The 24,103-nt window shown below is 36.1% G+C and overlaps 1 protein-coding gene across 1 annotated transcript in view; it reads right to left on the bottom strand.

Annotated features, from left to right (window-relative positions):
• Positions 1 to 24,103, bottom strand: part of NEB (nebulin) — a 216,264-nt gene that overhangs the window by 21,637 nt on the left and 170,524 nt on the right. Inside the window, 16 exon segments of the mRNA XM_027877594.1 lie at positions 2,286 to 2,390; positions 3,314 to 3,427; positions 3,947 to 4,057; positions 4,455 to 4,565; positions 6,962 to 7,066; positions 9,701 to 9,805; positions 10,465 to 10,569; positions 10,700 to 10,810; positions 16,510 to 16,614; positions 16,753 to 16,854; positions 17,632 to 17,742; positions 18,719 to 18,829; positions 18,919 to 19,023; positions 19,670 to 19,774; positions 20,326 to 20,430; positions 21,852 to 21,956. Coding sequence (XP_027733395.1) covers positions 2,286 to 2,390; positions 3,314 to 3,427; positions 3,947 to 4,057; positions 4,455 to 4,565; positions 6,962 to 7,066; positions 9,701 to 9,805; positions 10,465 to 10,569; positions 10,700 to 10,810; positions 16,510 to 16,614; positions 16,753 to 16,854; positions 17,632 to 17,742; positions 18,719 to 18,829; positions 18,919 to 19,023; positions 19,670 to 19,774; positions 20,326 to 20,430; positions 21,852 to 21,956 — 1,716 coding nt within the window.

Here is a 24,103-nt window from a genome sequence, read left to right as displayed (position 1 = left end):
CCTTAATCCACTGGAAGCCTGGCCAACAAAAGATGGTCAAAGTTGGGCCCATAAAATTTGAGTACCTTTAAATCTGGTAGCTCTCTGAAAACATGTGTTATATATTTAACTAGATGCTAAACTATTAAACCTAATAACAAGATGGGAAGAAGACAAGGAGGCCCCAGAATGAAGGAGAAAGAGATTGCTACAGACTTATCCCTATCTTACCTCCATGTTATTTTAGTTTGGTCTCTTCCTGGACCTAAACTTTTGCTCCACCAAATTTCTGGTTGTGGGGAAGGGGTCTGGTCATTACTGTGCTAAGAATTTATCTGTTTCCTTTAGAGAAAACCAGACCATTATATACATTTTATAGATTATACTATAAGAATGGAAAGTTGCATGTGCTAACAGCCCCAATGGTTGTTAGACTTGTGTCGTTCAAGAATTTTTTGGGGGAAAAAGGGATGGATTTTTAAAGGGAAGAGATGGATTGTTTACTGAGAAGTGATTATTATATCGAAACAAAATATATTAATAAAACAATAACAAAGAATCTATATTAATAAAAATTATGCTATGTTATATTACAACTTAGATTTTAAGTTGTTTATGAGAGTTAGTATTTGGCACATATCCCAAGGGAGTCAAGGATGGGATTTCTGATTCTCATGCACGAGAATTTTATAGCAGCACTTTTTGTTGTAGCAAAGAATTGTGAAAAAAAAAATCCATTGTGAAATGGATAAACAAATTGTGATATAGGAATATAATGAAAAATTACTGTTTCATAAGAAATGATAGTTTCAGAGACACATGAAAGACTTGTACAAACTTATGGAGCAAGTGAGCAAGACCAGAAGAATAATGTACATGATGACAACAATAATATGAAGAAATACAACTTTTCACAACCTCAGAACTCTTGAGCAGTGAACAATAATGATTTCAAAAGTACAATAATAACAATAGCTACCATTTATATTTTAAGGTTTGTTATCTTATTTGATCCTTACAACAGTCTCATGAAGTACATGGCATTATTATCTACATTTTATTGATAAGGAAACTGAGGCTAAGAGAGATTAAGTGACTTGCCACACACCCAGTGTGTGTCTGAGGGGGGATTTGAACTCAGGTCTTCATGATTCTGGGGCCAACACTTTATTTCATCCAGCTGACTGATAAGGAAATGTACTTCCCATCTCAATAGAAAAGAAATGGACTCAAAAATGAGATGTGCATTCTCCAACATGACACTGCATTGATTTATTTTCCTTGTCTATGTGTATTTATTGCAAGGGAGGGCTTCTGCTTGGAGAGGTGGAGGTGAGGGGGGTAGTTTAGTGGGTAGTGAAAGATATACACAAAAAAGCATTAATAAAGCATTTTTAAAAGTTTAGCGCCTTCAAAAATAACAATAAGAAGGACCCATCAGCAAGGGAATCTAGACTAGGCTTCTGCTAAGACTGTTAAACCTTAGGTGAAAAAATGAGTAAAACTGTAACTTCCTTAGGGGTTGGGAGGTATTGGGCTGAAAACATGCAACAGCTGGATAATGTGACTGAGATTTACATCTGGTCACATTTGAAGGACAATGGCATGACAACATAGATTAGATATGAGGTCAGAAATGAGTCCCAGATAAGACTGTGAGTTAATGTGTGAGGACAAACAAGTAAAATCCAGCCTTGTGGTTTTGAGGGAAATAGGCCTGAATTTAGGAATAATAGGAGAAATAAACTCCCTACGGAAACACTGAAGCTTTCCAAACACAACTGAGATTACCCATATACAAAGCTGATAGGACTATGGGAGGTATAGGTGAATAAGATATTGTAGTAAGAATGTCATGGAGGTTTCTGACAGAAAAAAAAGGGGGGACATAGAGGCTTAGCATACTCTAATTATTTCCTAGAAGCTTAAGGCAGGTTTTTACATCATCAGCTTAAAAAAAACCAACTTTTTTTTTTTCTGAGTGAGAATTCCATTTCCTTTAACTAGTTTTGTGGGTTTTGACAATTATTATTGTTATTAATAACAACAAGAGCTGATACATATATCAAGATTTAAAATGCTTTCCCCCTGCTTTAATCTGTTTAATTCTGACAAAAGGAATTCTAAACCTCAGCCAAACTTATATTATGTTCTTTTTTTCTTATCGTGTTACAAAACCTTATGTATAAAATGCCATTTTTGGAATTCATGGAAATGAACCAGGAACAATTTTTTGCTTTGTTTTGTTCTGTTTTCTGTGCCTTATCAGTATGGTGTTACATTATGATTTGTTCCAACATTCTCACCTTGCTTGAAAGGTTCTTGACTTGCTGAGCGTGAATGATCTCTGGGGTATCAACAACAGAAGTGAAGTTGGCTTTTTCCATTTCTGCCAATTGCTTATATTTAATCTGAAAGAGAAAGAAAACTGGTAGGTATGTGCTTTAAAGGTCTTGAAAACAGATTTTCTTGGTTTACTTAAGAAATGATACAAATTTATTCGTCAAGAGATCCATTCATTCATTCATAAGCCCATATTTATTTCTACTCTGCTTAAAGCACTGGGCTATGGAGAAGTCAAAGGAAATAAAAGACTTTACAATATAGTTGGGAAAAGAGGATTTATGTGTAGGAGATGACAAGAGAGCTGGTACAAGACAATGAATGTTATAGTAGAACTATGTAAAATAAGTCTCTGGAGAGTGAAGAGAAAGGAACAGGTCAGTGTGAAGTGGGCTTCACTAGGGAAGTCAGTGCCTTGCAACAAAGGAGACAGGAGACACCAAAAAGATGCTGAGCGAGTGCTTTGGGTGCAGACTGAGGACAGCGTTGATTAGCACTAAGGGGACAGTCAGATCAGAGTCTGCCAGGACCATCCCAGGTACTCCGCCCTTTATAATGAGGGTGCACATTTTATGAATCAGAAATGAGAGATGGAAAGAGGAAAAAGAACTCCTGGTAATCCTTCTACTAGCTCAACAAATATTCACTAATAAAGACATTATTCATGCCAGATGGGCAATAAAATAATATTCATTTCACTACTCATGAGACTCTTGGGAGTAGGCAAGGATGGAAACATTTTTTAGAATCAGAGAATCTCACAGCTGGAAGGGGTCTTAAAGATCATTTAAATCCAGTCCTCTCATTTTTCATGTGAGAAAATGGAGGCCCAGTGAGGTGGATTTGCCCATCTTGTTAATGTCAGAAGTGGGATTAGAACCCAGGTTTCCTGACTTCATGTCTAAATCTCTTTCCACAATTATGGTCATAATGTGTGCATCTTGGCAAATTGGAGGCAAGAGGATCCAAGAGCCTTGGACATTACACTGACCTGGCTAGCAATATCTGTTGCATTCTTGGCCCTCATGAAGTCTGGAGTTTCATTTGCCATGGTGGTCAGACCTCGTCCTTTGACTTCTAGTTCTAGGTCTCTCTTATATTCTTTCTGTAGAAGAAAATAATGTATTTTAGAAAAATTAGCTGATTTCCTGGGCCTATGCCAGATAATAATGGGATTCAGTGACTATGAATCTATATTTTTAAATTTCTACAATGTATATTGACTTAGAAATCATAGCCAGTGTTCATTGCAGTATCTTATACTACAGTATGCAGTATGTGATATAAGAAACTAACATTTATATAAAATAACTCAAGGTTTATAAAATCCTTTATACCCACAATATCATCTTATCCTCACAAGTCTGAGGGTAGTGCAGATTTTGTAATCTCCTTTTTATAAATGAAGAAACTGATCGGGCTGCTACAATCTCAATGTACAGTAGGAATGGAGAAGATTTTTAGTAAAACTTTGACCACTGTGTGGGACTCTTTTTCTGAAAAGGATTAGTTCCTTCAAGTCAAATATGGTAGCATATTCTATGGAAAGCAGTGTATTGTGTTTTAAAGGGGAAGATGAGAATCAGATGAGATTTGTTAGCTCTTGGGAGGCTCGTGGGGCTACCTCATTGAGGATCTGAGTTGCATTCTTTGCTCGGAGCATATCAGGTGTGTCATCCATTTCGGTGAGACCCCTTCCTCGGATGCTTTCCTCTAGATCTTTCCTGTACTCTTTCTACATCACAAAAATAAGACCAACAAAACTGCCAAGAGAGCCAGGAATATTTCTCTTAACTGAGAAACCAAAAAAAAGTTTAAGTTTCAAAGCAGATAAAATTTAGTAGAGTTTCATGAAGATATGGACCACAGCATGGGGCAAACCATCAGATGGTGTTAAAAACAAAAAGGAAGGAAAGGATAGTTTGAAAAGTTACATACATTTATGGGATAGTCAATTAAACAATTAGAAGAATTAACATGGATAATTGATTAGGTGGAAGAATCAAACACAAGAAGATACAACTTGGAACATCAAGAGTTAAATGGGAAAAGGAACACACTGATAAGTGTCATTAGTGGGATTATGGAATTATTTAAATCAACAGAAGAAGAAAAGACCAAGTAATTGCTACCTCGCTTGCTATTTTGGTGGCATATTTGACATGTAATAAAGCTGGTGTAACCTCTAGGCCAGTAAGGTTTCTGCCTTTAATGGACTCTTCATAGTCCTTTCTATATTCTTTCTAATATGAGTAGAAAGAAAAAAAAAGTCAAAAAGCAAATCTTCATGTTGATTTTCCCCCCTTAGCTATGGGCAGAAAAATCATTAAGAAAATGTAACATTTTTCCTTCAATATATTAACTAAAGACAACATTTTTGTGAAGCAATTTCTGAAAAGTATTTCTTTTTGAAAATTCTGAACTTAACAATATCAGATAAAATGAGCATTTCCACATACATACTGGAACAGAAGAAGAGGATTATATATAAAACCACCAACTATTATGTACAGATTGCTTTTCTTTTTAAATATATAATAAATCAACATATAACTTTTAAAGTTATTCTGTTTGTGATTTTTTCCGGCCTTTTTTTGTGAATCAAAAATGCTTAAATGGTCTTCTTTTCTTTCTTTTCACTTTCTTTTTCCTTCTTTATTTTCTGAGGGTCTACCTGATTACTCCTCTAATCCTGAAATTGGAAAAAAAAAAGGCCCAAATCTATTATAACAAATAAGCATAGACTTGAAAGTATTTCTGATCAATGGCAAACAATATCAGAACATTTCTCTTTTTACTGGGAAAAAGTTAACCAGGAGAAAGAAACAGGTTTTGAAGAAACCCAAAGTTACCAAACATCTACTTTATACAAATGTAATACGATTTTGACCAAGCTAGTCTATCTGATGGAAAGTTTCAGCTGTCACTTACAATATATGATTTCTGGGTCTTTGCAAGATCCCCACTTATGCCTCAAAATATCTCCCTTACCCTATCTTTTGCTTTTTTTGGTACTTTTTCTATACATATTAAATGGAGACAATGCCTTTTATTTTGCATTAAGAAATAAGGTTTAAAATGCAAATAATCCTGAGAAAAGCAACACAATGATTTAAATTAATACTAAAGTATACATTTTTAATAACAGAATTTTTTTCTTAGAGCAGATTTTGATAAGGGAGGTTTTCATTTTCTTTTCTCTGCTTTTTTTTTTTTTTCAGTTAGAGCCTTATTGCCTGATTTAAGACAAACAAACAAACATTATTGTTGGGTCCATTCAGTGCTTTCATCAGCGTGGAGAAATCTTGGTATTGAACCTTCCTCTACTGGTGCAGATCTATACTTTACAACCTTAGAGAATTGCTTATTTCTTTGAAATCTCACATCCATTAGAGTCTCTAGAAAGGAAATCAATAGGTATTTATTGAACTTTCTATTTTAAAGGAAAAACTCAAAATTACAAAAATGGATTTACATTGCCAGAATTTACCTCCTAGTTAGGATAAAATTATATAACATTTGTAACATGCTTTACAAACCCTAAGGTTCTATAGTGAGGTACCCTCAACCCTTGCAGATCTTTATAGCCTTCAAGGATTGCATGGGGACACTGGGACACCCAGTGATTTGGTCATGGTTACCAAATCATGATACATCACATGCAGAACTTTAACTTGGGCTTTCTGGAATTCAAAACTGATTATCTAACTACTCTTATGATAGCTCTTAAATCTCATCCAAGAAGATGATAATAAAATTTTAGTCTAATCCCCTCATTTGATGGTTGAGAAAACTTTGAATGGAAATGAAGCACCTTGTTACTATTTTGATAATACTTTTGATTATACAAGATTTTGTCAAGTAGAACTATTTTTTAGGATTTTGTAGTTCCATTAAAAGCACTTTTGCTTATAGTTGTGAAAATGCAACGTGACAAAAAATGGTTTCTAGTGAAGATATTCTAAAATTCCATGGGATAATGGAACTGCTTCATGAAACTGGACCTTGCAGATTTCAAAATAAGATTACAATCCATTTACCCTGCTGGAAAGCAGAGAGTTAGATTTTTTTCCCCAGTGGCTGAAAATGACAGAATTTCAAGACTTTTTATGCCTGTATCTCCAATGTCAAACCTATTGCTTTATATGAATAAAGAGTAGTAACAGAGGACATTTATATAGCACCTTAAGGATTGCAAAACAAATATTACCTCCTTTTATCCTAACTAGGAGGTAAATTCTGGCAATGTAAATCCATTTTTGTAATTTAGAGTTTTCTCCTTAAAATGGAAAGCTTGATAAGCACCTATTGATTTCCTTTATGGAAGCTTTCATGGATGTGAGATTTCAAAGGAACAGGCTTTATTGATATATATTCCTCCCAGGGGATCTTCTGATTCAGCCAAAAAAGTTAAATTGTCCTTAGTACTAATCATACTTTATTGTATTTTTGCTTTTTAGGAAAAAGTTCTCATATATTATGTGTGGCAACTATTAATCAGAATATTTAGAATTATAGGATAATAGAATTTCAGAGTTGTCAAGGACGTTAGTGATTTACTTGGCAAAAATATCCCAACCATACTATATAATAAATAATTTTGAGCATCTATATGGGCACATTTTTGTTAATGTCTTACCCCACTCTGCATCTGTTGAGATTCCTTTGCAGTGATATATGTTGGGGTTTCAAAGTCCAACATGGGCTTCCCTCGTTCCTTTTCATACTTTTCTTTATATTTCACCTAGGATTAGGGAATTCAATTATAAAGTTTTCCATCAGAACAGCTACTCAGGGCTGTTAATTGTATTATTTGAGATGCTGTTTTCTTTAAAAGTAAGTAAATAACTACAGCCCTAAGGATTAGGTTGTGAGACTCATATCCTTACCTTGAATGGGGAAACATTCATTTCATTTACCTTTACTTTTATCATTAAAATCCTAAATAATCAATAGTCATAAGATAATTTCATTAGCATTCTCTTTTATCAAAATTATTTTTTATTATGGTCTTGAAAACTATGAACACTTAATGGCTTTCTCATTGAGTCAATGGGTGGCAAACACTCAGGGCATTGAGTCTTTGTCTTGACACTTTCTTTTTAGGTTTGGACTCTATTAACTAAAGGGCATTAGAAAAAAAATGATAGTTGATGATGTTTGTTTTTTATTTTGATTTATTTTTTTTAGTGAGGCAATTGGGGTTAAGTGACTTGCCTAGAGTCACACAGCTAGTAAGTGTTATGTGTCTGAGGCTGGATTTGAACTCAGGTCCTCTTGACTCCAGGGCCAGTACTCTATCCACTGCACCACTTAGCTGCCCCTAATGTACATTTTTTAAAGATGCCTCTCTGGAATGGCAATCATCAACATATGGATCACGTGTGCCAAAGATACCAACTTGGCAACATATAAAACATAGCTACACACTTCCACAAAAACAGAGGTAAACTAGCTCTTGCCAGAATAACATAGGCTTCCTTTTTTTTTTTTTTTTGGCAATTAGGGTTAAGTGACTTGCCCACGGTCACATAGCTAGTAAGTGTCAAGTGTTTGGTCTGAGGCCAGATTTGAACTCAGGTCCTCCTGACTTCAGGGCCAGTGCTCTATCTACTGCACCACCTAGCTGCATAAGCTTCCTTTTTTCAATGAATTAATTGTAAACAGTAATCAGTTTGGCCTTAGTATTCTGACTCAACTCACTGAATTGATAGAATAAGTGTTTTGTTGTTCCAGTTGTGTCCAATTCTTTGTGACCCCATTTGGCGTTTTCTTGGCAAATATACTGCAGTGGTTTGCCATTTCCTTCTCCAGTCCATTTTACAGATGAGGAAACTGAGGCAAATAGGGTTAAATGACTTGCCTAGGGTCACACAGCTAGTAAGTATCTGAGCCTGAATTTGAACTCAGGAAGATGAGCCTTCCTAACTCTAGGCCCAGCACTCTAGCCACTGTGCCACCTAGCTGTCCTGATAGAATAAATAGAAAGGCACAATAGAATAAAACAATTGCATGTTCAGTATGTCTATTCATTTTAGGAAGATAAAATTATTAACTGTGGAATATGCAACTGAATTAGGATGCAAGGAAACTCAAGAAAAAGTGTCCCATTGATAAAATAGTTGGATTTTATGATCATTTTTGATAGGGCCTATAATATGAATGAGGCCAATCTTGAGGAATACAGTAAGGATTTAAAAAATGATTATTACACTCTTTTCCATTAATTGTAAGAAGTGAGCTCTTTTATAAAACTTAACTGTGTTGAAGTAAAAATGAAGGCTATTTTGTACATTAACTGCTTAGTAATGATGATACTTCCCTAGTACGTCAAAAGATCTGTTATTTCATATTTGCAGGCACACTCAGCTGACACCAAATGCAACCCTTCTATACTTTAGTGAAGGTTTTTTTGAGTTGTGACAACTACAATAACAACAACAAAACTTCCTCTGGTTATAGCCTTCTTTGATGGATCTCAGAACCTTGCTATACCTCAACCATCACGCCTGTACCTCAAAGACTTCTTAGGAAATAGCATTTATGTCACACTTTTCTTCCAGAGATGTCAAAGTCTTTCACACACATTATTTCCTTTACTGTCTCAATATCTTTGTGAGGTAGAAAGGGCAGGTATTATTATTCACCATTTTAAAGGTAGAGAAAGTGAGGCACAGAATTCAAGGGGACTGATCTCCTTATTTTGATTAATGTGCTCATGTCAATAGAAAACTGAAACCCATCTATAACTCAGAAGTTGGGCACATTATTCACTAGCAGTGATATTAATTCTTACTATTGTTTCTATTAACTAAACCCTCTTTGATGGTATGCAATCAGATCTTGAATCTGGTGATGTTGCATCAGGGCAACACTCAGGTGCAAATTTCTTTTTTTAAAAGTGAGAATTCTTATATGTAAAGCCATTTAAACCCAAACAAAGAAGAGACATTTCCAAAGATTAAAGTCAGTGACAGAAGGAGAACCTCAATTTGGAATCCATAGCTCTCTGTTTTTTCCTATAAACAGTTCATAAGAACTTGACAAGAGATGAGAGATCTCCATTTGGGTGAGAAAACTGCAGCTGTGATGAAGTTATACTGGGGAGATAAATGTATAAAGTTTAAGCATTTATTAGCAACTACTAAATATTGTCTCCTTTGATCTTCATAATGACTATGCTATTTAAGTGCTATTATTATCTTCATTTCATAGTTGAGAAAACTGAGGCAGATAGGCTAAGTGACTTGCTCATAGTCACACAGCTAAGAAGTGTCTGAAGCTGGATTTGAACTCAGCTGTTCCTGACTCTAAGCCAATGTTCTATCCACTGAACCACTTTGCCTCTGGCAAAGAGTGATGGTCTTTTTCAACTTACCTGGCTTTGTAATTCTGTTGCCTCTTTTAGATGGAGTTGTTCCAGGTTATCAGGAATTACATGGTAGTGACCCTTACTCTTCTCATATTTCTTCTTGTACTGGTACTGAAGGGAAGATGGCAAGAAGCACCTCAGTGAAAAACCCCTCATTATTTCTACTTCCTCTTCCAAGATCAGACATTTACCCAATTTCATGTTAAATCCAAAGTAGACATGTCAAAAAGATACCCCCCACTCCAAATGAGTGATGGATAAAGAAAAATATTTAAACTATTTTTTTTGTTTAAAAGTCTTAGCCAAGCTGGAAATTGGTAATTTTTTGGAGCATATTAACACTCTAGCAAAAGTTAGATCCCAAAGAAATAATAAAAATCAAAGGAAGTGAGCAATAGTATAACAGCTGTCAGAAAATACAACTTGGAGAAAAACAGCAGGTTTTAAAAGTCAACAGCAAAAAATAAGGAAAAGAATTCTAAAAAAAATTTAGAATTAGAAAACATCTGTTAATTTTTTTAAAAGGCTAAATATCTTAAAGTATTAGCATATCTACAAACCTTGGAGGTGTTATTCTACAGAGAGTGAATGGATTAATGTTGCTAATTGAGCAGGAAAAAAATGCATTAGACCAAAGAGGAAGCAGTCACTACCAAGTAATGTCCTAGTAATGGGAAAGGCAGTACAAATGGTTAAAAGTGAGTGCAAAAAGAGAAATTTATTAGGAAATGGTGAACCAAACCGGTTTGCCTGTTAGTAATTGAGCTTACAGAACTGGCCAGTTGGCTCGTATTCAACACATGGTTCATAATCAGAGATTCCTTCATGTCAGTCACAGGTTTATGAAGCTTCTTTAAGTCAGCCTTGTACTTAACCTGCAAATTAAAAAAAAAAAAACCGAAGTGGCTTCAGAGAAAGATAAGGAAATGATCCACTCTTGAATGTCAACCACAGCAGGACACATCACTCTGGAACAGGGTCTAGGGTGGCATCGAGGGGACTTACCTCACTTGCAAGGTTGTTGGCATCTTTCATGGTCTTGTAGAGCTGGCTGTCTTTCAAATTGTATTTTGGTGTCTTGCCTTTCTCTTTGTCAAAGTTTTCTCTGTATTTTACCTAATGTAAAAAGACAAACACCTTTTATTCCAAAATATTAATTAGTCTGGAAACTGAGGAATTGTGAAATGATAAAAGACAAAAGATTTAGGTTGTATAGGCAGTTGAGAATAAGACCAAATGAGGTAGGATTTGTTTAAAGTTCACTTTTAATTATCTATTAGCATGAAATATAACCTTTGCCTAGTACAGCAAAGAAAATGGACAAAATTTGATTTAATTAAGAGCAATATGGAGATCCTGATTAGAAAAGGAAAAAGACATCCTAATTCTATTAGAGAAAATTGGGAAATTGTCAAAAGGGTTAGTAAAAGCCTAAGTAAAGTAAATTTAATATAGAATTCTTAGGGAAGAAGATACAGTGAGCTAAGCCAATGTCTTCAAAATATTATATTATGATAGAAAGACCAGGAAAAGAAATATTTAATATAATTTATATAATAATATGTTAAATATTAATATCTTTATTATAATTAAATATCTAAATAAATATGTATTATACTTTTGGAATGCATGTAGGAATATGGATATTTTGAAGATGAAATTATTTTCTGAAAAAGATGAGACATTCACTATATATGACTAAGAGTATCCAAAGGAGAACACTTAAGAACTTAGAAGACCATCCAATTGTGGCAGAAAAAGCTAATTTTTTCTTGGTACTAATGAGATCTATGCTTTAATTTTATTTCAGGTACAAATTTACAAATGAATTCCCATAGTCTATTCATGTAATAAAAGATGAAAAGCAAACTGTTTTTAAAAAATCAGTCAATTAATGGGTAGGTGTAGTTTCTATACTTTCTCGTTAGTAAGGTAAAAGATGGACTGATGCAGAATTAGCACGCATTCCACTCATAAAAGATTCTTCCATTCCTCCATTCCACTCTTCCATTCCATTCTCTAGCACAGGAGTTCTTAACTTTTTTGGTGTCATGGGCCTCTTTGGTAAAACCTATAAAACCCCAGACATTGTTGCTTACATTAATGATTGAGAGAAACACTAAAATTCCAGTTAGAGGTTAACAAAAATAAAGATGTAGTTGGTTTTTTTTTCCCATTCAAGTTCACAATCCCCTTGAAATCTACCCATGGGCCCCTCAGGGATCTGTGGACCTCAGGTTAAGAACTCCTGCTCTAGAACATTCCATATACCTCATACTTAAACAGTGATGCATTACCCTTCCTGTTGCTATAAAAACAGATAAGAGTAATGCAGGACAGATAGGTACTGAAACCATTCTAGTGCAGTAAAAAAAAAACTGCATCCAAGAGAATAAGGCCATTAGGAAATCTAGAGTTGATTACCTTTAATAAATCCATAATGAAAAGACAAGAAAAAAATAAGGATGCAATGCTTAAGACATATAGAAGCAGACATTAAAAGGAGAAAGCATAAACACTTTGAAAAAGTATTTAATTGCTGCTGGGAATCTACTCTTTCCCAAGGGAAATTCACGATCAAAAGAAAAAGAAATCAAGATAACTTAGAAGGAACTAAAAAACAAGGACAGATCCCAAGAACAAAACAAGACAAAACAGAAAAGCAATCAATAATCCGCTGATGGAGGAAGATAACACATCTTCTCAAAGGAGTCCTTCAAAATGATTCTCTCTTCAAAGGCATTACACTAATATTTCTCAGCACTATTATCAATATGTCTGTATTATAAAAATCCAGCTTTTCTTGCCTTCTTGCTCTTGCTGCTCTGACCTTTATAAAAGAACTAGAGCCTTTTAAAGAATAATAGCATGCATATAGTTCCAAACCTGAGAAGCTTGGGATTCCAAATGTGTACAAGAAATGGTGATTGACCATGCAGAATGTGCATGCAAAACATGAAGACATCAGGTACTGGTGAGACCCTTTTTTTCCAGGTTAACTGTGGCAGTAGGTGATGTTTCATTGCCCCATGTTTTGATTTATTACAATATCACCATTTTTCAATTCTTCAGGCACAGGGACTTAGAATTTTGTAGACTTAATAGAGAAAAATAATTTCCAAGGTTCAACTTGCATTATCTTTTCATTGCTTCACTGAAAGACTTCACTCTATGATCATTCTGTATCCCTTCCTTTGAGGAACTGATCAGTAATGAATGTCACTTTTGGAATAAGGAAAAAGATCAAAGCGCTTGCTGATGGCAGTGAATATAAAACCCAAAGAGAGAGAGAGAGGAAGGGAATAAGCATTTATGTAGCATTTGTATATAGCATTTATATATTAATATATAACCTTTATATATTAATATATAATATTTATACATTACTCTGTGCCATGTACTGTGTTAAGCCCTTTTAACAAATATCTCATTTAATCCTCACATTAACCCTTTGAGATAGTTGTTATTATAATTACCATTCGATAGTTAATGAAAGTGAGACAGAGGTTAAGTGCTTTGCCCAAGGGCACACAGCTACTAAGTGTCTGAAGTTGAATTTGAACTCAGGTCTTTGGAATTCAAAGACAATGCCACGCCATGATAATTTTGAATGAAAGCATCTCCTAATATTTCTTTCTTTTTTGGGAGGAATGGAGCACCCTGGATCTAGAATTTCATTGGTGTAAAGAATTCTTGGCAAGGCAACTCCCATTTACCCATGCAGGTTAGCAGCTGTTCTGCTATTGATAGTCTGGGACACTGAAAGATTAAGTGATTTGTCCAGAGCCGTAAGTCGGAATGTATCAGAAACTTGAACCTAACAGTAAGCTGGAGACTGGCTCTCTATCTACTAAACCTTCATGCCTCTTTCTATACTATGGCCATGACCAGATACTAAAATAAAATAGCACCTAGGTCATGAAAATCATCTGATTTTTTTAGATTATTTTTTGTCTATAGTTGGCTGCAAAGTTGGTAAATCCATCTTGATATCATCTTTATTTTACTGATATCAACAACTCCAAAGAAGCTTGGTGGTCCAGTTAAGCCTTCTAGCTGCCTTTCTCCATTACATCTTCAATTGTGTCCTATATGCCAGACTTGATTTTTCTTCAATGCTACTTGAAGCACTGAGGTGCATTTTCATGTAGGAAAAAAGGGGTTTGTGCAGAATGATCTCCTTTGGCAAACTTCCATTGCATTCTACACTCGTCAACATACACACATATACCATAAATGCAACTGGGACATTAGAACCTCTGGTACAACCTTTGCCCCCAGAACTAGGACTAGCAACAACAAAGACCACGAGAAAATGAGAAGGACAGAGTTGGCACTCCCTGGTTGCAGCAGTCAGTCTTACATCACTGATGAGGACACTTATTTTCTTAAGGTGCCTCATCGTGGGTGTGTCATAAGATGCGGCGCCATGCGCCTTCCTTTGTCCTTTGAGGTATTCCGCCTAGAGTAGGCAGCAAGATGGTACAATCAGAACAGGGAGACACACCATTACACAGATGGATAGCACAACAGCAGGTGATCACACCATGAGGTAAACCCAAAGCTCTGCCAACACTTGGGCAAAACTTGCATGGGATATTTGCCAGAGTGGATTGACTCTTAAACAGAGGTTGGAATTTTTGCATTCATTATAATTGAAGGGTAATCTATGTGCAGAGACAATTGTTGTTTTTCAAATATAGTGAATCTATTTCAAAAAGATAACCCTAAAATGACTTCTTTACCTTTTATTATTTTATATGGTGACACATTTTGACAATTTAAAAACAAATTAAGACACAATTTCAGTGTCCTCCATTATCGTTTGTTACATCTCTCTAATCTTAGAAATTCAACTTTAATTTATTCCAGACTTTACCTGTTGGCTCTGTGGTACTCACTCAATACATTAATACTTTAAAAAAATTGTGATTTTGTCCCTTTAGGTACTGCTTTTGCTGATACAGACTGCACCACATCTTATCAAAAGGTTTCATTAATTGCTCTGGTTCTTAAAAGTTTATCAACTGATGGCCAGTCTTTGGAACCTCTGTGAACTTAGCCAGGCTGACCCTCAGACTAGAGTCATAGAGATCTTCACAAAGTCATACTCTAACCTTTTCATCTGCACGGATGAGCCTTCTGAATTTATGTTTTCCTTGAATAACTTTTGATTACTCATAGTCATCTCCATATCAGATAAGGCATCAGAAGAAGACGTTAGTGGGAGTCTCACATGATATATGGTATATACCTGAGACTTCATTAGTGTCTTTAGAGAACTAACTCCTGGTGAGAAAATTCTTTCTACTAATGAAGAACAGAAACTATTCTATAACCTTCCTGGGGGCAATAAGAGGTTAAATGACTTGCCCAATGTCACATAGCCAGTATACATCTATATATCTATATCTATTTCTCTGTTTTCTCTTTCTGTCTCTGTCTGTGTCTCTGTCCATCTATAAGAGCAGGACTTGAACCCATGTCTTCTTGATTCAAGCTCAGATCTCTGGCTAAAACTCCATGCTGGCTCTCAACTTGTGGCATCGCATTAACTAGAAAAAAGAAATCTCATATAAACTTAAAAGCATTTGAACTGTTGTGTTCCTGATGAAAATAATAATAATAATAGGCATTCATATGGCACACAAAGTTTAAATGCTACTGGAGAACTTTTAAATGACAAAACATTCAAAACAAACCACCATAATTATTATAACACACTTAATTACTCTATCCCACCTATGCTTCAAATCTAGGCTCTGACGTATTATCACTTGATGTTATTAATTTGCTACTTAAAAGACTATAATTCCACTTTTGAATTAGTACTGACACAAAGATACTCCAAATGGTCAACGTCTATCTTACACTGAAATGAATAAATGTTAAGGAAAAAAGAAAGATGCAAAATCTTGACTAACATGCATTTGATGAGGCTGCTGAGTAGGAGAAATTTGAGATTCATAAGCTAAACGAACAAATTTCTAAAAGTAAGGCCCTACATTTTGACTCCTGTGATATGTGTGAAAATTATGAGAGAGGTCCTTGGGTCTTCTGGATGAGTTGTGTAACTGGGGCAAATCAGGTCACCTGGGTAATGCTCATCAGAGTTACTTCAATGCAGTAAGATATAACATCTTGGAATAAGATTTTCTTCAAGGAATGGGTTTCTGTCTCCAGGCTATATAGAAACAGTGGTACTCAAATACTACTTTAAGCCTACCATATCTTCTCTCACCACTATTTTAAAAAGAAAACAGCCTTTTGCAGTTGTAGATTTAATTCAGGAAATAGGACATGGTAAAGCTGTTAGTCATTTAATCATAGAAGAGGGCAATAATAGGGCTGTGCCTTTGAATTATTCAACATTGCCCTTTTCTTGACCAAACACTAGTTACAATTTCTAGTTAACACTAGATTGTGTCCTGCTAAAAAGCCAAAATCTGACAAAATTCACACTTTTCGTACTTTGAAAAAATCAACTCCTACTAATTTGTAAGAGTGGTACTAATGGAATGCATGTTATCTGAAATTCTTGACACATGAAGATTGCTATAGATGCATATGCTGATGAACAGAACTTATAAATGCAAGTAGCTTTGTGAGGAAAAAAGAAAAACAAGAAATCTTATACTTTCCATTAATCTCTTAGATGAGCCTTAAAAAAGGTTGTGAAATGCCATTCAGAAATTTGCTTTTCTTTTGTCTTAAAGACTTATAATGATGTGTAGGAATCTATAGTTTATCAAAGAACTTTGATCCAGACAGTCTTTTCAATGATCCCATCATTCCCTTCTGACCACCATCATTACCTGACTGCTCAGCATGGCAGCTTTCTTGGCCATTTCGATATCGGGGCGGCCAAGCATGCTCAATCCATGACTGCCTTCCTTCCGGTGCTTGGCTCTGTATTCCACCTAGACCAAGCAAAACCAAAATGATTGATAAGTGAGTAACAGCATCCTTCTGGCAAAACACCAAGAAAGAGGTCAAGTAATTGAAAATGTCTTGAATAATTTACTGACAGTGGGCATCAGAAACTACTGCACACTCACCTCACTGGCTAGCTTGGCAGCGTGAGTTGCTTTCTTGATGTCAGGCCGATCAGCCACGGTGGTGTAATGAAGGTTCTCCTTGGCATCTTTTTTGTAAGCAATCTTAACCAAAGAAGGAAAGAAAAGTCCATTCAATCAAGGGAAACACTGTATCTTTCTGTGGATTCTAAGCAAATCTAAGCTGTTTGCTTTTCAATTAAAACATATTTCTAATATTTTTGTCTTAAAGAAGATGCAGAATAAGACATATTTTTGGACATGGTTGATACAGAAATTTATTCTGTTTTACTTGGTGTATTTGTTACAAAGATTCTGTTTTTCTTTTCTTACTTTCTCAATGGGCCAGGAGGAAGAAAAAATAAAACCTTGTTAAAAAAAATGTAATTTTAAAAACCAAGAAGGTGAGGTAGTCAGGTAAGTTTAAAGGAGAAAAAGTCCACCAAACAAATCAAGCATAAGCTTTGTAATGTTGCTTCAACAGTTTCAATTAAATTCAGCAAGCATTTACTCAGCACCTACCATGTGCCAGGCACTGTGTGAGGTGTATGGGATACAAAGAGAAAATGACAAAGACAAAAAAGACAAAATCAGTTCCAGGTCTCAAGGGGCTTTCTTCATTCTACAACAGGAAAAAAAAACTAGCCCATAAGTGAATAAATGCAGAATAATATTAGGTAATTTCAAGAGGGTTAGATCAGGAAGGGTCTAGGAGGTGGTAACTGAACTGTACTTTGTAGGAAGCTAATGATGGTTCAAAGGGAACTGAGGAGAAAGTATATTCCAGATACAGGGGGTCACTTGTACAAAGGTATGGAGGAAAGAGATTTCACCAACTCAGATGCTGATACAGCAATGCAGTCTGGGGAAAAAGATACTTACGTTGCTTTGGTTCTTTGCTACTTCCATGGCATGTTTCACCTCTGGTGGCTCAAGCATGATGGAGTAGTTGGACTTTCCTCTCTCCTTTACAAACTTCTTTTTATAATTTGTCTAAATGGAGTACAAAGTATTAACAGGATCAGAATATGTCAGGTAAATTCTCATTGAGCAGGGTTGGGAATGGAAATTATGACCTTGAAGACCCCTGACATTATCCACTGATAAATCTTCCATAACTAGCGATGGCATCTGTCTGGTAATAAGGACAAAGTCCTTTTCCTATGTTTTGGTGTGTTTTCCCTTACAATTTCCACTACTCTGTAGTACTTAACAATACTTAGGGAAATGTGTCCTGTGTAAAATTGTTTAGACATTTAATCACAAAGAGGGCAATACTAGGCTTATGTCTGTGCAATGTTCAACATCACCTTCTTCTTACCTGAACTAACATTAGTTATGAGGAGCAGGCCTATCTGGTTAACACTAGTCTCTGTCCTGCCAGGAAACCTATCCTTTGACAGAATTCACACTTGTCACACTTTTGAAAAATTAATGTTTTTGATGACTTTTGGTTAAAACCAAAACATTATAGTCATTTCTGGAAATAACTCCCCTTCCCCCACCTCCAAACTGAACTCTTATAACAGAAAAAAACCAAGTAAAACCCTCTGATACAGCGACCAAATCTGACAATATATAATATCCCATCCTGGTAGGCATTCATTCACTTCTCTGCTGAGAGTTGAGAGGTAACTTGCCAAACTTTTTGTATAGTCTTTAATTAAACCTAGATCTCTTGAACCTTCCTAGCACTAAATCCAAATATTAATCCTATTTTCCTCCAGTTATGTTAATAAATATGATTTCTTTAAATTGAAATTCTGGCTCCACAGGTAATTATATTGGTAGCAATAATAAGGTTTTAAAGTGCAAACAGGACACTGTACAAAGCTCAAAGAAGTTTCAGAACCTTTATCTATCTGGCTAAGAATCTCTGTCACCCACAGAGGGACTGGGGTTGGTCACTTTGCATGTCAACAATTAAGTGGAATCCAGAGTATCACTTTCATGATGGCTGGTTACTTACATCACTGACATTCTTGGTGACTTCCTTGACATGAACTGTATCACGAGTCTTGGGAAGAGTTGTGTAGGAGCCCTGTGAGAGGTGCTTTTTCACGTAGTCCTTGTATTTGTTCTGAGGACACAGAAAAGTAGCTGGTGAAAGGGTCTGGGCTGTAAGCAAAGATCCTGGATGAACATAGGTGAAATCTGGAAATTAATTACCTCTGATACCAGGTTACTGACAGTTTTAGCAAGAAGGATCTGAGGAGTATCAGGCACCACCTGGCAGGTTCCTCTTTCCTTGACATGTTTCTCTTTGTATTTTAACTGCATAAAAAAAAGAAATACAATTCTTCAGCTTTTTCAAGCCTTGCTTTCAAATTCCCCAAATGCCCCTATATGAGCACATATCACAGGGAGATTCGATTTTTTGTTGAACCAGGGATATTCTATGAACTTTCCTAAGGAGACGTGATATTTGCTTACTTCACATGGTGTACCTGGAAAACACCTTTCATTTTTGCATCTTTTGGATTCAAAGTTTAAAGCTCTAATGAAAACAAAGGAAATCTAGTTGCAACAACAGGAAGAGTACAGCTTGCATTTGTCTATCACAAAAATCACAAAAAACTAAAGAGGTGGAAGGGCCCTCAGAGGTCATCTTGTCCAACTTGTATTGGAAAGCAATCCTTTCCATAATATCTCCAGGTGAGGAGAGGCCCACTATATCCCAAGCAGGTCATTCTACTTTTGTCTAGCTCTAATGAGGAGAATATTTCTCCTCATAGCAAACCCAAGTGTGCTTCTTTGTACCCATCACTCCTGGGTATGATTACATGGGCCAAGTAGTGTAAGTTTCAAGGGCTAACACTTCAGGGTCCTATGCACTCATTCATGGGTCTGGGGTCCTGATACACATGAGAAACAGGCTAGGAACCTGGGCAAGGCTATCCCTGAAGGGGAAGATACTTACATCACTTTCTATTAAGGAATTCCTCAGGGCCAGCACCATGTCTTTGTCATCAGTGACAGAGAGTTTACAACCCTTCAGGAATTCTCGGTCCAGCTTGTATTCAAACTACCTCAGAAGAAAGGAGAAGGAAGAGTGAAATGAGAAAGAGTCCAAAACAGCCATCACCATAGGAAGCAATGGGAATTTGTAACAAGTCACACAAGGAATTATAACCAGGTATGGCTAAGCCCTTGGAATTCACCTTCATGAGAGCAAAGATGAATTGACATTAAAAACATGGGCAAGAAAGATTTTTGTGACCCTTATCAAAATGCACGTATCAAACCTGAGAAATTTCTTATCATTGTATCCAGGGGGTTGCTCCTACTCTCAATCTGCATCTAGGGTTTCCTGGAACTCAGCTACATCTGTTAGTGGTGGCTACACTTCACAGTCTGAGCAGAATTTGGTTTTGTGGGCATAGATGATTCCTGCAAGACTGGATTACAGCATCTGTCCATTCACCCTACCTCTCCCCTAACTGATCAGAAGAGAGAGGGATGGCTGACTATTGTAATAAGCTAGAAATATGCTGGATGGTGATCAGGGCTCTTCCTTTCTTTCATTTCCAGCGTGCTTTATGCACTTGTGCATGGCCATGCTTTCATTTCTCTCACATCACTTTGTTGCAGGGTTGACTTGGCAGCTTGTACGAAGTCAGGTCTGTCAGCAATCCACCTCCAGTGAGCTTTGGTTGCTTCATATTGCTTCTTATAATCCCTCTGTTTTTAATAAAATGAAAAGGGATAATTTAATTCAGGAGAGCACAAATAGCATATGGAGACCAGTCTTCCCTCTGAACGCTTACGAAGAGATGACTATAATGCAAATAAAAGCCCTAATAATGATTTGCATGTATTTCATGAAGCTGTAAGGGGGTTTAAGAAATGGTTTGGTATGGTGCCCTGCCTCCAGGCAGGTAAATGCCTGAAGCATCTAAGAGAGATTTATTTTTAAAGCTCCTCAGAAATGAAGATTCCACAGCATTTCTTGGGTTTGTGTGTGTGAGTGTGTGTGTGTGTATGTGTGTGCACGTGCACGTGTGCTATTCCCTCATAACCACCTTTAGAGGAAAGTCATTTCTTATTTCTAACTAAGTTCTCTCTTAGAAGAATTTAAGATCATGCCTGTCTGATCCTTTGGGGAGACCAAGAATGATTGGCATCTTCTAATAACAATTACTTCCATTAAGAACTATTCATATTTGAGTTTAATCAATTTGGAAGAGGCTCTTTTGAGTGAGTGGAACCTTTCCACTGATGAAGAGTTAATGTGTGGGCTGATAGTTGTCTAGACCAGTTCCTCAGTGTATCAAAAGCTGCTGAATTATTTTCCATTTCACAAGTAGACCCTGGCTTCAGGGTGGTGCAGATCATAATATGAAATTCTGCGTGAAAGATGCTCCTGATTACTTAAAAAATGAAGACGAGGCACCTTTCCAAAGTTCCAGTTATGCTAAAACTTGTCTCATTTATTTCAGAGTTGAAGCTCCTATTTCTTTTGTTATTATTTTTTTAGCTCTATAAAACAATTTTTTGTAGTTTGATTGGTATGACACTGATTAAGTAAATTAATTTAGGTAGAATTGTCAATTTTATTATATTATTAGCTCGACCTACCCATGAACAACTGCTATTTTTCCAGTCATTTAGATCTAACTTTATTTGTGTGAAAAGTGTTTTGTAGTTGTGTTCATATAGCTCCTGGGTTTGTTTAGGCAAGCAGACTCCTAAATATTTTATAATGTCTACAGGAACTTTAAATAGAATTTCTCTTTCTATCTCTTGCTGTTGGGCTTTGTTAGTAATACATAGAAATGCCGATGATTTATGTGGGTTGAAGCTCCTATTTCTTAACCATCAGATCTGATTTCCAAGTGGTTGAGACCTGTACGGCTGATGTGAGAGTAGCTGTACTCTGCACCTTAGGATCTGACTATAGTCACTGTTCCCAATACACCTTTCTGAAAACCAAATGTAATAATTCATTTCAGTGTAAACTGCAAGTTCACATAATTTGTTTCCGGAACTGAAAGCTCGATAACCTGAAAAGACACTCAAAGAAAAAGCTCATGGGCTTGAGTTTTGCCAATACCAATGCAAAGGATTATTCACCATTAGGCAATGAATGTACTGGGACTTACATTAGTGTTTACTTTGTAGGCATCCTTGGCTGCCTTTATATGAACTGCATCAGGTTCAATGGTGCAATTAGACTTAGTCCTGTGGTACGCTTCTTTGTATTTCAGCTGTAAGAGGAGACATAATTAGCCAGAGCAATTTATGTAAAGCAGCTTATCAAGGCTTTAGAAACAAATAATAAAAAGCTTAACTCTAATATAAAAATTTTCATGAGGGGAAACGTCAATTGCAGGAAGCAACTGGAGCTTCTGGAGTCAGAATTGAGACCTTGGTTCACAGGGTCCAAATGGCTCCTCAGTGAGTAAGATACAGTTACCCTTTCACATTGTGATTTTCCCCATCGAGGTTTCAATATTGTGGTCAGCATAAGAAATTAAATGGGATTTTTTTGGGAGTTTTGTAGAAGCCACAGATGACACAGAAAACGTTTAGAAACTCAGAAATGCATAAAATATATGTATAGTATTGTACAGTATCAACATATTTTATCTTTTAATGTAAACATTAAAGACAAAGAAAAAGAAAAAGAAAAAGAAAAAGAAAAAGGGAGGGCCCAAAATTTTTACACAGATTTTCCAGATCATGGGGGCACTGCACCTCTAATCTCCTTGTCGTGGAAGGGATAACTGTATATGACATTGATTTTAGCTTCTCAATAGCCTTATTTGTTGATTTTCTGGTGGGTTTTTTTCTTTTGGCTATGTTCCAGTTAGATTAATTTCATGGTTAAGTAACTTCCAAGTAAGTAAGATCTTAGTATCATAGAATCACAGGCAACTAAGTGGTACAGTGGATAGAACTCTCGACATGGAGTTAGAAAGACCTAAGTTCAAATTTGGCATCTTAGTCTCTATCTGCCTCAGTTACCTCATCTGCAAAACGAGGATAATAATAGCACTTACTTCCCTGGGGCTGTTGCAATAATTAAATGACATGATATTTGCAAAGTGTTATGCACACCTTAAAGTGCTGTATAAAAGCTAGCTACTATAAGATGCTAGCTAGCTATCATCTTCTTTCTTAATGGTGATTTTAACCCATACCATCTAATATGGGACATGGAGACAGAGCATATAGTTTCTTGCTGGTGGTAATCAATGTGAACACAGTTCAACTACAATAAACCAGGAAATCCTGAGGACTCCAGAAGGAAGGGAAGGTTTTTTTCCCTCTTACCTCTCTTTTTGCAGATAATAATGTTTACTGACAGCTCCCAACATCTCTATAGATTCTGATGCAAGTCCCCCTGTTTGTAATGAGCTACTATACTATTTCACTTATCCATATTGTTGGGAAAAGTTGTATTCCACGTAAATTAATTTCTGGGTGTAACTAATTAAACCTTTATGTGTCACTTTAAAAAGTTTCAATCATTTTGCATGAAAAGTCTCTCTTAAATGCACCTTACATGTATCTTCCTTCTTAAATAGGCTATATTGCACTGAATTTACGTTTTTCTTGATAACTTGAAGATATCATTTAGACAAGAATTATTGTACTATTCCTTAATATGATGACTTCTAAGGCAATTGAGGGTATGTGGGACTATTTTCCTAAACTAAATGGTCTCCAAGCACTATGCTTTTCAAGTCTTTGTATAAATTTTTTATAGTTCGCTTTATCTTTATTCGGCTGCTGTAACTCAGCTATTAGTTAGCTTCCACTTCTTGCTGTTATTAGTGTACCCACCTTTATTAATCTAATTCTTTTAAAGTTTTCTATTCTCTTAGTTCTATTAAAGCCAGGAAGTGGGTTAAGTAGGGTTAAGTGACTTGCCCAGAGTCACACAACTAGTGAGTGTTATGTGTCTGAGGCCAGATTTGAACTCATGTCCTCCTGACTCCAGGGCCTGTGCTCTAGCCACTGCACCATCTAGCTGTCCCCAGGAAGTTATTCTTTAAATTGAACCTAGATCCCTTAATCAGGAAGTCTAGATCGATGAATTATGAAACCAAGTTGTATGCCAGAAAAGGCATCTTAATTCCTTTCTCTCAAATTAGGATATTAAACTATTGATTTTATATTTTAACCAAAGGTTACAGGTCACAGACCTAAGGCTGAAAAGGACCTCAGCAGCTGTCTAATTCAACCTTCCTCATTTTATAGTTGAGGAAACTGAGACCCAGCTGGGTTAAATGACTTTCCCAAGGTAACAAAAATAGCAAAAGTCAGAGAAGTGATTTGAACCCAGGCCCTCCAATTCCAGTCAGTGCCCTTTCCCCTGTACCATACTGCTGCTTTTCATAAAGAGAGT

The sequence above is a fragment of the Vombatus ursinus genome, unplaced genomic scaffold, assembly GCF_900497805.2.
Source record: "Vombatus ursinus unplaced genomic scaffold, bare-nosed wombat genome assembly UNPS02014813.1, whole genome shotgun sequence".
In the NCBI taxonomy this organism is placed as follows: domain Eukaryota; kingdom Metazoa; phylum Chordata; class Mammalia; order Diprotodontia; family Vombatidae; genus Vombatus; species Vombatus ursinus.
This window is presented reverse-complemented; position numbering and strand designations above follow the sequence as displayed.